The following is a 12,948-nucleotide window of genomic DNA, read 5'->3' as shown; positions in this document are numbered from 1 at the left end:
CCCTTTCAGGTTATAGGGGGCCAAGGAGACCCCCACAAAAATGGGACAAGAGATAAAACTAAGGGAAGACCAAGAACTATTGGCTGTGTCTTTAGTTTCTAGTGACAAACCACAAGCCAATCTGTCCTAAGCCAGGACAAACAATCAGGTGATCAGCAGCTGGAATCAGCCGCCAGGCCCACCCCCATGGCAGAGTTCCATCCGTCCACAGGAAGTGTCAGGTCCAAAATGTCTCAGTCCTAAGGGCTTGTCCTAATCTCCTTGGCTCCTACAGAGGCCTCAACCCTGAAACACTCTTGGGAATCTCCCAAGCCACATTTCTGACCCCTCCAGAGGCTTCTTCTGGAAGCAGAAATAGGTGCATATATCAGCCCTTGGCCACCCATACTACTAGATAACTCTCCCCAATTCTTCCTTCCAAGAAATAGGCCATAATGTATAATTTTAAGGGATGGATCAAGGCAACTGCTCCCTAATCCCTCCTTCACCATTATGGAAGGCTCTGGGGCTTCTCTGGCAGACCACAAGCACCCACTGAAGTGACTTCTGCCCAATTTCCCAACCACAGATAGAGAAGCCAGGAATTCCTACCTCCTATACCTGTAAGTTCAGAGATGATACTGAGGCAGAAAATAAACATTTATTTAGGCTCATCTGTATAATATCACTTTACAGGTATTATTTCATTTATCCTCATAATAAACCATAGGAAACAGTTATTGGCACCAGGCGCCAGTGGCTCACACCTGTAATCCTACCTACTCAGGAGGCTGAGATCTGAGGATCATAGTTTGAAGCCAGCCCGGGTAGGTAAATCTGTGACTCTTATTTCCAATAAACTACTCAGAAGAAGCCAGAAGTGTCACTGTGGCTCAAGTGGTAGAGAGCTAGCCTTGAGTACAGAAACTCAGGAACAAAGCACCCAGGCACAGAGTTTGAGCCCGAGGACCAGCAATCAATCAACCAATCAATAAATGGATGTTATTGGCAAAATACAAATATCAAATTTGAGGGCTGGGGATATGGCCTAGTGGCAAGAGAGCTTGCCTCGTATACATGAGGCCCTGGGTTCGATTCCCCAGCACCACATATACAGAAAACGGCCAGAAGTGGCGCTGTGGCTCAAGTGGCAGAGTGCTAGCCTTGAGCAAAAGGAAGCCAGGGACAGTGCTCAGGCCCTGAGTCCAAGGCCCAGGACTGGCAAAAAAAAAAAAAAAAATCAAATTTGAATATACATAAAGCTCATTTAAAAGGTCAAACAAACACATCTTAAAAGAAAGAAAAAAACTCACGTGAAATGCTAGAGGTGTGGCTCAGCAGTATTATACAAGCCTACCAAAAGCTGGGCTCACACCTGTGATCCTACCTACTCAATAGGCTGATATCTGAGGCCTGAGGTTAGAAGCCAGCTCAGGCAGAAAAGTCCATGAGTCTTGTCTCTTAATTAACCAACAAAAAGCTAGAAGTAGAGGTGTGGCTCGAGTGGAAGAGCACGTCTTGAGCAAAAAGCCAAGCAAGAGCATAAGGCCCTGAGTTCAAGCCCTCGTACCAAAAACAAAACAAAACAGCCGTGGCAAAAAAAAAAAAAAAAAAAAAAAACCGAAAACCCAAAACAAACAAAAAATAGGCTAGTGGTAAAGTGCTTACCTCGTATACATGAAGCCTGGGTTCGATTCAACACCATGTAAACAGAAAAAGCCGGAAGTGGTGCTGTGGCACAAGAGGTAGACTGCTAGCCTTGAGCAAAAAGAAGCCAGGGACAGTGCTCAGGCCCTGAGTTCAAGCCCCAGGACTAGCAAAAAAAACCCAAAACAAAACAAAACAGCCACCACGGGAAAAATGGTTAGCTTATCTGGATTTGGGTTTGCTGCTGCTAAGATAGGAAGCAATGTTTCTTATCTTCCCAGAACATGACCTTCCCAGATTCTGAGGTTTGTTTAGGAATAGGGCCATGTATCCATTTATCTACCCATACATATCTTTGTATTTTTCTCTTTAATTTGAAATGTAATTATACCAAGAACACAGAATCTGTCTGGCAGGAAATACACAAAATCTGGGTCATCAAGACATTGAGGCTCTGCTCCAGGTCCCTTCCTAGTTCGTTTCTCACTATAAAAATGGAAATAACATCTGCGTTTTCAATCCTTCCTACATAAGATACTTGCAGACAAATAGGATATAGACAGACTTAAGCAAGTGAGAAGAAAAGCAAAATATGAATTTAAGGGATATTTGTTCTACTTACAAAATGTTGGTAAAGATTTACATTATCTGGTTAGTTTGCAAAGAGAGTAAGAGTCACAGTAAAAAAAAATGTTCTTAAAAATTAAATAATAGGGACTGGGAATGTGGCTTAGTGGTAGAGTGCTTGCCTAGCATGGATGAAGGCCTGGGTTTGATTCCTCAGCGCCGCATACACAGAAAAAGCCAAAAGTGGCGTTGAGGCTCAAGAGGTAGAGTGCTAGCCTTGAGCAAAAAGAAGCCAGGGACAGTGCTCAAGCCCTCAGTCCCAAGCCCCAGGGCTGGGAAAAATAAATAATAGGATAAAAATATAATAAAGAGGGCTGGGGATATGGCCTAGTGGCAAAAGCGCTTGCCTTGTATACTTGAAGCCCTGGGTTCGATTCCCCAGCACCACATATACAGAAAATGGCCAGAAGTGGCGCTGTGACTCAAGTGGCAGAGTGCTAGCCTTGAGCAAAAAGAAGCCAGGGACAGTGCTCAGGCCCTGAGTCCAAGGCCCAGGACTGGCAAAAAAAAAAAAAAATATATATATATATATATATATATATATAATAAAGAATAAAGAAATTAAATTAAAATATGTAGTATTTGCCAGTTATCTATGTCACCACTCAGTTCTAGTAATGGGGAAAAGTTTCTTCATATAGACGTTTCAAGATACTTTGAGACCAAATGTAACTTAGCAATACTTTGAGTAGCCTGTAAGAAATACCCCCATAATAAACAGATTCAGAAAACTCTACTTTCCATTCATTCTCCTAAACTATTCAAATTTAGGCAAGTCACTTCCTCTCTCTGGGTTTATTTCCTAATCTGTAAAGTTACAGAGGGATTTAGAGATGCTAATTTACAAGAGGCAGCTTTGTGAACCTCTTGTGATTATTTACATGTGGACATTCTTGTAGAGATGGCTAAAATTTCCGGAGATTCTTAAAGGAGCATGAGGCTAAGAAGGTTAAGACACATTTGACTACCCAGTCTTTAACCTATTCACTGCTCAGCCTCCTACATTTTATTTTTTTCTTTACCAGTACTGACTGGGGTTTGAACTCAGGACCTCTATCACTTGAGATATGCCAGGCTTTTTGCTGGTAACTGGAGACAAGAATCTCAGGGACTTTTCTGCCCCGGAATCCTGGGGCAAGATATTATTAGCCTTCCTGATCAGTTCGGTTTCTAAGCATCTGAAGTGAATTTACTTCTGGTGGAAAGATCTGAGTCACAACATCCCAAGAGTCTACGATCTGACATCCTGGAACTGTGCATCACCCCAGGCACAAGCCACAAAGTTCTGGCTGTGCTTAATTCAACCCTAAAGGCCAAGAGGGCCCTCTGGAGTCTATGGAAACTTCACCTACTCCCACTCTATGTCATGTGCTACCCCCAAAATATCACCATTCTAGGGGTCTGAAATTCCTCCCTTAGGAATTCAGTCCTTTGGGGTTTGGAGAAGTCGGAATGACCTGCGCAAACCAACTCCTTTGGGAGGAAGCGTGACGTCTTGAGTCTGAAACTTGGGAGTGGATGGGAGGACAAGGAAAGAACCCGAAAAGGGTAGTGAGAGGGCTACCGAAGCTCTCTGCTCAGGGGCTGGGCTGGGAGTAGCCTCAAGGACACAGGGAGTGCTAAGGGCTGTCGACACGCTGCGCCCAGAGCCCCCATACGAGACCAATCCCAAGGGTGGCTGGGGGGGGAGGGGGAAGGGAGCCAGAGCCACGTCCCAAACTTCACCCGGAGGGAAGGGGCGAGAAGACGGACGCCCGTGACTTCTCTACCCCTGGCTCTGGTCTCACCCCTCAGCACCCGGCCCTGAGGGAGTGAGTGCTCGCTCTCCTGGCTACCGTCCCCAAGCCGGTGCACGCGCCACCTTGGTACGGGAAGAGGGAGACCCGAGCCCGGGACCTCTTTATCAAGCCGAGGTCTTCAAGTCGCGCTAAGATGCCCGTGCTTCTCTACCAGCGCCAGACCGCCACGGTCCCCCGCCAACTCCCTCCACAGAGGTGTCACCTTCTCTCAGCACCCCCGCGCCTTCCTAGGCAAGATGGCGGCGAGCGCACTTCCGGTGCGTGTCCGTATTGCGTCCGGACGGCTGTGGCGGGGCCCTTTCTGTGCGTTCCGCGCTCTGGGCTGCACGGAGCCCAGCGGCGATGGCGGGCAGGCGGTCTGGTTGGAAGAGCCCGGCGGCTGTTTTCCAGCTCCTTCTTGGCATAAACCTGATGGTGATACCATCTACCCAGGACCGGAGTCTGCGCTTCGTTACCTTGGTAATGGGCAACAGAGTTACCAACTGGTCCATTCAGCAGAGCTAGTAGGCAGAGGCCTGCAGGTGGAGGGAGGAACTGGGCTTGTGATGGAGGTGGGGGTCTGGAGGAGGGGGAGGTGCTGATTTGAGGAGACAGTTTGCTTTGGGGGGGGCATTCGAGGGGCTAATCGATGAGGAGGCTTGGGCCATTTAGAGGGGCGGGCAGAGCATCTCAGTAGGGAATTCTTTGGGGGGGGAGGGGGGAAGTGATAGGAACCTGCCCTAGGATGGGGTAGTTACAAGGTTAAGAGTCTGAACCGTAAAGATTACTTTGGTGATTCTCCCCCCCCCCCCCCGACCAAATGCATTCCTTCACTGCACTTTTCCCTTCCCAACCTGTGCTTTTGGCTGGCTTTGCTTATAGTCTCTGGTTACATTGCTTAGCCGAGTTACAATCCTTCAGGAGTGGAGTGTTTAGCAGTATAATGGGAGACTTACAAAAGGGATTGAGATTTCTTTCTCGAACATAGTGGTGGGCTGTGTGATCCCCATCGGAGAGACCCTTGTGACTTGCAAGTTAACCATGTTTTTTCCTCAGCTGTACCGACATGGAGATCGCTCACCAGTGAAAACATATCCCAAGGACCCCTATCCAGAAGAAAAATGGCCCCAGGGGTTTGGTCAACTAACCAAGGTGGGTCAGAAGGTAGCCTACCCTCAGTATGAGCTGTAGAATGAGTAACTCCTCCAGCAGGATACAGGCCCTCTAAACTGCCTATTTCCATATGAGTGCTGTTTTCTTGTAGTTAGGAATCAAACACGGCCTCATGCATGTTGTTACTGAGCTACATCCCAGCAATGGCCAGAATTTTTTTTTTTCAGTATTAGAATTTGAACTTGGGGCTGGGAATATGGCTTAGTGGCAAGAGTGTTTGCCTCCTATACCTGAAGCCCTGGGTTCAATTCCCCAGCACCACATATACAGAAAACCGCCAGAAGTGGCGCTGTGGCTCAAGTGGCAGAGTGCTAGCCTTGAGCAAAAAGAAGCCAGGGACAGTGCTCAGGCCCTGAGTTCAAGCCCCAGCACTGGCAAAAAACAAAACAGAAAAAAAATTTTTTTTGAACTTAGGGCCTGTGCTTGCTAAACAAACACTCTACCTCTTCACCATTCCTCCAGCCCTTTTTGCTTTATTGTTTCAAATAGGGTCTTGCTTTTAGATCAGGTCTGGCCTGGGCCATAATCCTATTTATGTGCTTCTTGAATGACAGAAATGCATCACTGTGCCTATCTTTTCATTGATTGAGATTCTGTCTGTTTAAGGCCTAGGCTGGCCTTAAACTGTAGTCCTTCTGAGCACCTAGGATTACAGGAATGAGCCACCATTCCAGATATGTGTGTGTGTGTGTGTGTGTGTGTGTGTGTGTGTGTGTGTGTGTGTACCGGTATTAGGGATTGAACTCAGGGTCTCATACTCTTAGTCAGCTTTCATGCTCATGGCTGGTGCTCTACCACTTGAGCCACACTTGCAGTATAGTATTTTGCTGGTCAGTTGGAGATGGAGCCTCATGAGATTTTCTTCCCAGGCTAGCTTTGAACCTGGATATTCCAAGTCTCAGCCTTTTGAATAGCTAGGATTACAGGAATGAGCCATAGGCACCTGGTACATTACTTTACATAACTTTACATTACTCTGTGCCTACGAGAGTGCTACATACAACTATTTATCAAAACTTCTGGGGATCAGATTAACCTACTCCCTCTTCCAGCCAGAGGTAAACTTAAATATCAAGAATGCCTAAACCTTGCAGAGCTTGTACAGAGCTATCCTCCCTTTGGATTGTGGAGCTTGAACTTGGGGCCTGGGTGCTGTCCTTAAGCTCTTTTGCTCAGGTCTAGCACTCTACCACTTTGAACCACTGTACCACTTTGGTTTTCTGGTGGTTAATTGGAGATAAGGGTCTCACAGATTTTCCTGCCTGGACTGGCTTTGAACCGTGATCCTCAGATCTCAGTCTTGTTAGTAGCGAGGACTACAGGCATGAGCCACTGGTGCTCAGTCCTTTGGATTCTTTTAACTCTTGGGTTTGCCCACAGGAGGGGATGCTACAGCACTGGGAGCTGGGCCAAGCTCTTCGGCAGCGCTACAATGGCTTTCTGAACACTTCTTACCACCGACAAGAGGTAAGGCTAGGAGCTAGAGAGGCAAGAATAGGATCTTCTGTCCTAATTCTCTGCCTTCAAGGAGGGTAAGGGTGAGGCTGGATGTTCTGGCCTTTCTACTGCATTTTTCTTTCACTGGAGAAACCTCAAAGAGCTATTGAGAATGCAGCCCTGGAGGCTGAGTTTCTACTGTGTAGCTGGAAAGAGTCAAACTGATCAAGGCTTTACACTGCGTTGTCCTAGACAAAGTAGTTTCTGACTCTGAAATAGCAGATTTTTCCATCCAAAACATTTATTAAGTGCATATAGGGGCCGAGTGCTAGCATTTCAACATACGACAGAGGACCACACAGGTGTAATTTCTGTCATCGTGGAGCTTAGTGCAGTTTAGAGTGGAGGGGGGAGTCAGCTGATAGACTAGATAGGCCCAAGATAAAATGGAGCAGTAAAGATTGGCACTTGAGATCCTCTCCTCACCCCCAGGGATAGAGGTAGCTGCTCCTGTGGTTACTGCTCTCAGCTACAGCTCTCTGGAGTCTCTACTTGTTATTTTTCCCTTGGGGCCCCACTGCATTCTCAGCTTACCCTTCCACAGTTTCTTCTCCCTTTTCACAATCTCCCTCCCGTCTCTAAGCCAATATATAGAGGAGAGTAGGTATGGTTGGGAGTGATTTCTGCTGTCACAGACCTTGGTCTTGAAGGAGAGACAGATGCTATTTGGGGGGAGGGGCATACATGTGCACATTCATGTGTGTCGGTACTGGAGCTTGAACTCAGGGTTGTCCCTGAGTGTTGTGTTCAAGACTAGTGTTCTACCACTTAAGTTACAGCTCCATTTCCAGCTTTTTAGTAGTTAATTGGAGGTAAGACTCTCACAGACTTTCTTACCTAGGCTGGCTTTGAACCTGGTGACAGTTGCTATTATAAAACCACATGGCCCAGCACCAGTGGCTCACACCTGCAGTCCTAGCTACTCAAGGAGGCTGACATCTGAGGATCCCAGTTCAAAGCCAGACTGGGTAAGAAAGTCCATGAGGCTCTTATCACCATGGAGCTGTGGCTCAAAGTGAGAGAGTGCTAGTCTTGAGCACAAAAGCTCTGGGTTAGTACCCAGGCCCTGAGTTCAAGCCCCATGATGACACAAAACAAAATAAAACCCCACATGGACCTACTAATAACTACTAAGAACTTTTTCTTGTGTGCCAGTACTGGGGCTTGAACTCAGTCCTGTGTGTTGTGCTTTAGCTTATTCATTCAAAGCTATCACTCTAATTGAGCCACAGTGACCACTTCTGGCCTTTTGGTGCTTAATTAGAGATATGTATCTGGTGGACTTTCCTGTGTAGGCTGGTTTAGAACCATGATCCTCAGATTTTAGCTTCCTGAGTAGCTAGGATTACAGGTGGGAGCCACCAGTGCCTGGCTCCTCCTAAGAACTTTTGACTAGGAGGGGGAGGGGTATTTGAACTAGAGCCATCCCCAAGCTGAGTTCTTTACACAGTGGCGACAGCTCCCGGATGAGTGTCTGGAAATGTGGGGGGAATGCATGGTGGATTATAGTGTCCGTAACCATCAAGAACAGGTTCTTTCCGGGGCTCCAATAAGGGGCCAAAGTGCATGTATACACACACAGGTAATACTCACAGTGCTATCTCTGCAGGTCTATGTGCGAAGCACAGACTTTGATCGTACCCTCATGAGTGCTGAGGCCAACTTGGCTGGACTCTTCCCTCCCAATGGGATACAACGCTTCAACCCTAACATTTCATGGCAGCCTATCCCTGTCCACACTGTGCCTGTAACTGAGGACAGAGTAAGACTGGCCGGCCCTTCCCTGGTGGTATTGAGGGGGATGACTGGCCAGGGGCCTGCCTGCTGACTTCAGATTCCTTTGTGCTTGTTTCCCTTCTTTCATTTGCAGTTGCTGAAGTTCCCATTGGGCCCATGTCCTCGTTATGAGCAGCTGCAGAATGAGACTCGGCAGACACCGGAGTATCAGAACAAGAGTATTCAGAACATGGTGAGCAGTGGCGGAAGTTGGAGTTACTCAGGTTGCTCTTTCTGCTGGCTAGGACTGATCTCCTAATCCATTTTCATAGCAATTTCTGGACATGGTGGCCAATGAGACAGGGCTTACAGACCTGACCCTGGAGACCATCTGGAATGTCTATGACACACTCTTCTGTGAGGTGAGCCCACCAGGGGATTGAGTAGAATTGCTTTTCCTTCCCCCTCAGCAGGCCCAGGTCACAAGGACAGAGCACATGAGCCATTCCCACTGGGGAGGGCCGGCAAGCCATGACTTGAGAAATCTGGGGACTTCCCTTGTGGGCGCAAAGAAGCTCAGAGTGGGAAATGGTTTATTGGTTGTCAGCAGTTTGTACTCGTCTCCACACATAGCTCTTGGGCTATGAGACCCTGTTCTGCTGAGTCTCCCACTTTGTGTCTGAGCTTCCTTTCTCATGCCCTTCCAGCCCCTCACTCACCTCTGCTGTCCTCTCCCTCCATCACACACACAGGCACTTCCCTTCTGGGGAAGACAGCTACTACCCCTGGAGAGGCTTTGGCCTAGTCCTGGGGAGCTAACCAACCTGCTGCAATACACAGCAAACCCACGGCTTTTCCCTGCCGTCCTGGGCCTCACCTCAAACCATGCAGCATCTGAGCCAGCTCAAAGACTTCAGTTTCCGCTTCCTCTTCGGGATCCACGAGCAAACAGTGAAGGCCCGACTTCAGGGGGGTGAGTGGCAAGATCAGCCTGTCACTTCCCTCCTCAGGACCCTCCAGCATTGAGAATTTCCTTGTGAGGGGGTAGCGTGGGAATTCTCATATACTTGCCTACTCAAAATACTCTGTGTTCTTTCAAAACCCTCTCATCATTCCCTTTAGTCTCCCCCAAAAGTCCCACATTTATTTGGCCTGTGTCACTGTGTGTGTATATAATCAGGTGTGCATAATTCTTTTCTGTTACTACTCAACTTCGCCCATGTGAGAAGACCGCTCTTCTTCCCCTAACTTCAAAGCTTCCTTCCTGGGGCTCTTTGGAGAGAAGGCTAAGGGTAAAACATGCACTAATTTCCTCATTTGAATACCCAAGAACATGCCATCTCTCATACCTCTAACATCTCAGTCATTTTCAGAGCCTGTATGTAGCAGCTACCCTGGCATGGAACCTCTACCTTCTGTGTCGGGAAGCAGGTTAAAGTTCACATTTTGTCCCATGATTGGGTAATCAAATATAGGTGGGGCCTTGTTTATAAATAAGCAGGCTTCTGTCTGTTTAAATATAGTTACCATGCTTTATCTTTCCTCTGTATATCTGAGTTGAGAGCCGGAAGTAGGGTAGAGTTCCAGCATAGTCCTCATGAATCAGAAGCGTTCTCTGGCACTTCGTCATCACACCCAGGACTAGCCAATAGTGGGAGCAGCAGATCATACAGCATCACTGAAGACAGTGATGGCTACACACAGACACCAGGACTTTCCTTCTTCAGGAGTCTTGCTGGCTCAGATACGGAAAAACCTGACCCTAATGGCCACCACTTCCCAACTCCCTAAGCTGCTGGTGTACTCTGCGGTAAGCTCCTAAACTCCTCAGCACTCTAGCCTCAAGCCAGGAGCTGGGTTTCTTTCTCTATTCAGTTTCTGGGGGTAAGGGATGAGTGAGCAGTGCTGATGGGCAGTGCTTCTCCCTTGCAGCACGACACTACCCTGGTTGCTCTGCAAATGGCATTGGATGTCTACAATGGTAAACAAGCCCCCTATGCTTCCTGCCACATATTTGAACTGTACCAGGAAGATGACAGGTAAGCTACCAGTGTGTCTTGGGGAGGGGTACTTGCGTGTGGCTAAGGGCAGCCCAGGGACTCAGTTATGAGCCTGGTAAGCAGTCCCATCTTGCCTCCTATCAACTCCAAGGAATTTCTCCGTGGAGATGTACTTTCGGAATGAAAGCAAGAAGGACCCGTGGCCGCTGATCCTACCTGGGTGCTCTCACCGCTGCCCACTGCAGGACTTCCTTCGCCTCACAGAGCCTGTTGTAACCAAGGATTGGCAGCAGGAGTGCCAGCTAGCAAACGATTCTGCAGACACAGGTGAGCCACCACCTGACTCTGTGCTGGTCATGTCCCAGATCAGTGCTGAATTCACCTCCCCTAATCTTGAGGGAGCTGTCACACTTCCAGCCATGTTACTGCATGTGCCTGGACAGCTCCCCTTGTGCCCCAAGATCATTTTTACAGCAACAGAGTCTACTTTCTTGGCTTCTCCTGGTTCTTCTCATAACTTACTGACAGCTTCCTTACTGACTTCCCCTCCACTAAACAATGGATGGCCCAAGGCCTTGTCTCCAGCCTGAGGCGATCTCATCCAGCTCATGGCTTCCCTACACCATCTATAGCCATGCTAAGTTCATTTCAGCCTTTGTGTCTTGCAGACTCATGACCTCTTCTCTGAGCAAGACTCATATACTCAGTGCTAACTTAAGGACTCTCCATGAATGTCCAATGAAACATCTTAAATTAACACATTTAAAACCAATGCTCTCCCTCTCCCCGCCCCCACCTACTTGCTTATCATCCTCCAGACTTCCCCATTTTAGTATATACCACATTAGTCACCTAGTCGCATATACAACCCTAGGCATCATGCTGCTCAAACCCTACATCAGACCACTGGCTGATCCTCACTTCAGCCTTTCAGGTACAGTGTACTTGTTTAGTTTACTCTCTTCTCTTACCTGAACTGCTGAAAAGCGCTTAATAACCTTTCTGGTTCTACTCTTTTCCCTACAAGTCTCAATATAGCAGTTGATTTCTAAAAAAAAAAAAACTCCAAACATAAGTTGGTTCCTATCACTACCCTTGGATGTTTCCCATCACACAGAGAATAAAATATTGTTTTTCTACCATGATTTCCCAGGTCTTACTTGTCCTGGTCTTCTGCCCACTTCCTACTTCCCTCCAGCTTACTTTGATTCAGTGACACTTTCTTATCTCAGAATGTGTTTATTCCTGTTAGGGCCTTTTGTACTTGTTTCCCAACTCCTCTGCCGCAGGCCACTGTGTATATCTCACTCACTGACTCTGGACTTGGTTCTTGCCTCTTCAATAATGCCTTCCCTGAGCTACCTACCTTGCTTCTCATGGCATTCATCACTAACTGTCCTTCCTGTCATTTATTACCTCTTCTCTCCTAGAATGTAAACTTGATCTGGGCAGAGACTTTTGACCATCATCATATATCCTTTGAATGTTAGAACAGTACCTGGTATATGGTAGATGTTCAGTATTTGTTGAGTGAATGCTAACATTACCTTTCTCTTCCCCTCCCCCTGCCCAGAGGTTATCGTGGCCTTGGCTGTCTGTGGCTCCATCCTCTTCCTTCTCATAGTGCTGCTCCTCACTGTCCTCTTCCGGATGCAGGCCCAGCCTCCTGGCTACCACCACGTCGCAGACAGGGAAGACCATGCCTGACAACCACTCAGCCCCCTTCCCTCTACCTCCTAGGGGAGATGGGCTGGGCCCTTTCTCCTGACTGTTGCTGCTCCCCAGCTCATGGACAGGAGAACCTGGGTTGAGCCTCCCTGACTACCCCAGCCCAGATGAGTGGGGCTTGGTTTGGCCCATGGCACCTGTCATTCTGCACTCACATGCCTGATGTTTGTCAAGTACTGTGTTGGACACTGGCTTTCTCTAAACAGGATTGCCTCTTCTATACTCCCTAAGGACTTGAGATATGGACAAGTGTTCTGGTTTCAATCAGGACCTAGGATAAAAAACTGAAGGAGCCAGTGCTTGATCTGCCTTGCTCTTCAACTAATCCCTGCCCTGTCTCTTCCAGCCTGGAGTCTGGCAAAGGACTCAGAGGACTCTGTCTTGCCAATCAGCACTTACTTAAGAGGGATAGAATGCACACCACTGCGGGCACAATATTGCCTACCAAAGGCCCAGATCACCCAACAACCAGCCAGCCAAGTTTCCCTTTGTTTGGCTGAAGCACTATTGGCACCCAGGCACTGTTGTTATCCCTTGCTTGAGCAGGTGGCTCAAGCAAATTGGATATTTGTGTTGTATTGGGGTGAAGGGAAGAAGTGAATAATGTAGTTGTCAGCTGGGCTGGACTCTTCAGGGACCTGAGGTAAATGGAGGAGAACTGGACAACTCTTGACTGTGGCCCAGAATAGGGCTGAGGCAGCTCCAAGAATGAAGTTTTAGACTGTGAGTGCTGGTTCTGTGCCTTTTCTTCTTTCTGAGACCCAAGGAGCCCTTTTGACTAGGTCAGTGATAATAGATCTGCT

The 12,948-nt window shown here is 47.8% G+C and overlaps 1 protein-coding gene across 1 annotated transcript; it reads left to right on the top strand.

Annotated features, from left to right (window-relative positions):
- Positions 1-4,048: 4,048 nt before the first annotated feature.
- Positions 4,049-12,872, top strand: Acp2 (acid phosphatase 2, lysosomal). Its single transcript, XM_048360986.1, has 11 exons — positions 4,049-4,511; positions 5,088-5,183; positions 6,585-6,671; positions 8,311-8,463; positions 8,572-8,670; positions 8,750-8,839; positions 9,258-9,390; positions 10,145-10,227; positions 10,350-10,456; positions 10,569-10,744; positions 11,991-12,872. Exons 1-11 carry the CDS (start codon positions 4,395-4,397, stop codon positions 12,122-12,124), a joined length of 1,275 nt encoding a protein of 424 aa, XP_048216943.1. The 5' UTR covers positions 4,049-4,394; the 3' UTR covers positions 12,125-12,872.
- Positions 12,873-12,948: the final 76 nt, after the last annotated feature.

Source organism: Perognathus longimembris, chromosome 13 (genome assembly GCF_023159225.1).
Source record: "Perognathus longimembris pacificus isolate PPM17 chromosome 13, ASM2315922v1, whole genome shotgun sequence".
Lineage (NCBI taxonomy): Eukaryota > Metazoa > Chordata > Mammalia > Rodentia > Heteromyidae > Perognathus > Perognathus longimembris.
Note: the sequence above shows the minus strand (reverse complement) of the source record. Positions and strands in the feature narration are given on the sequence as shown.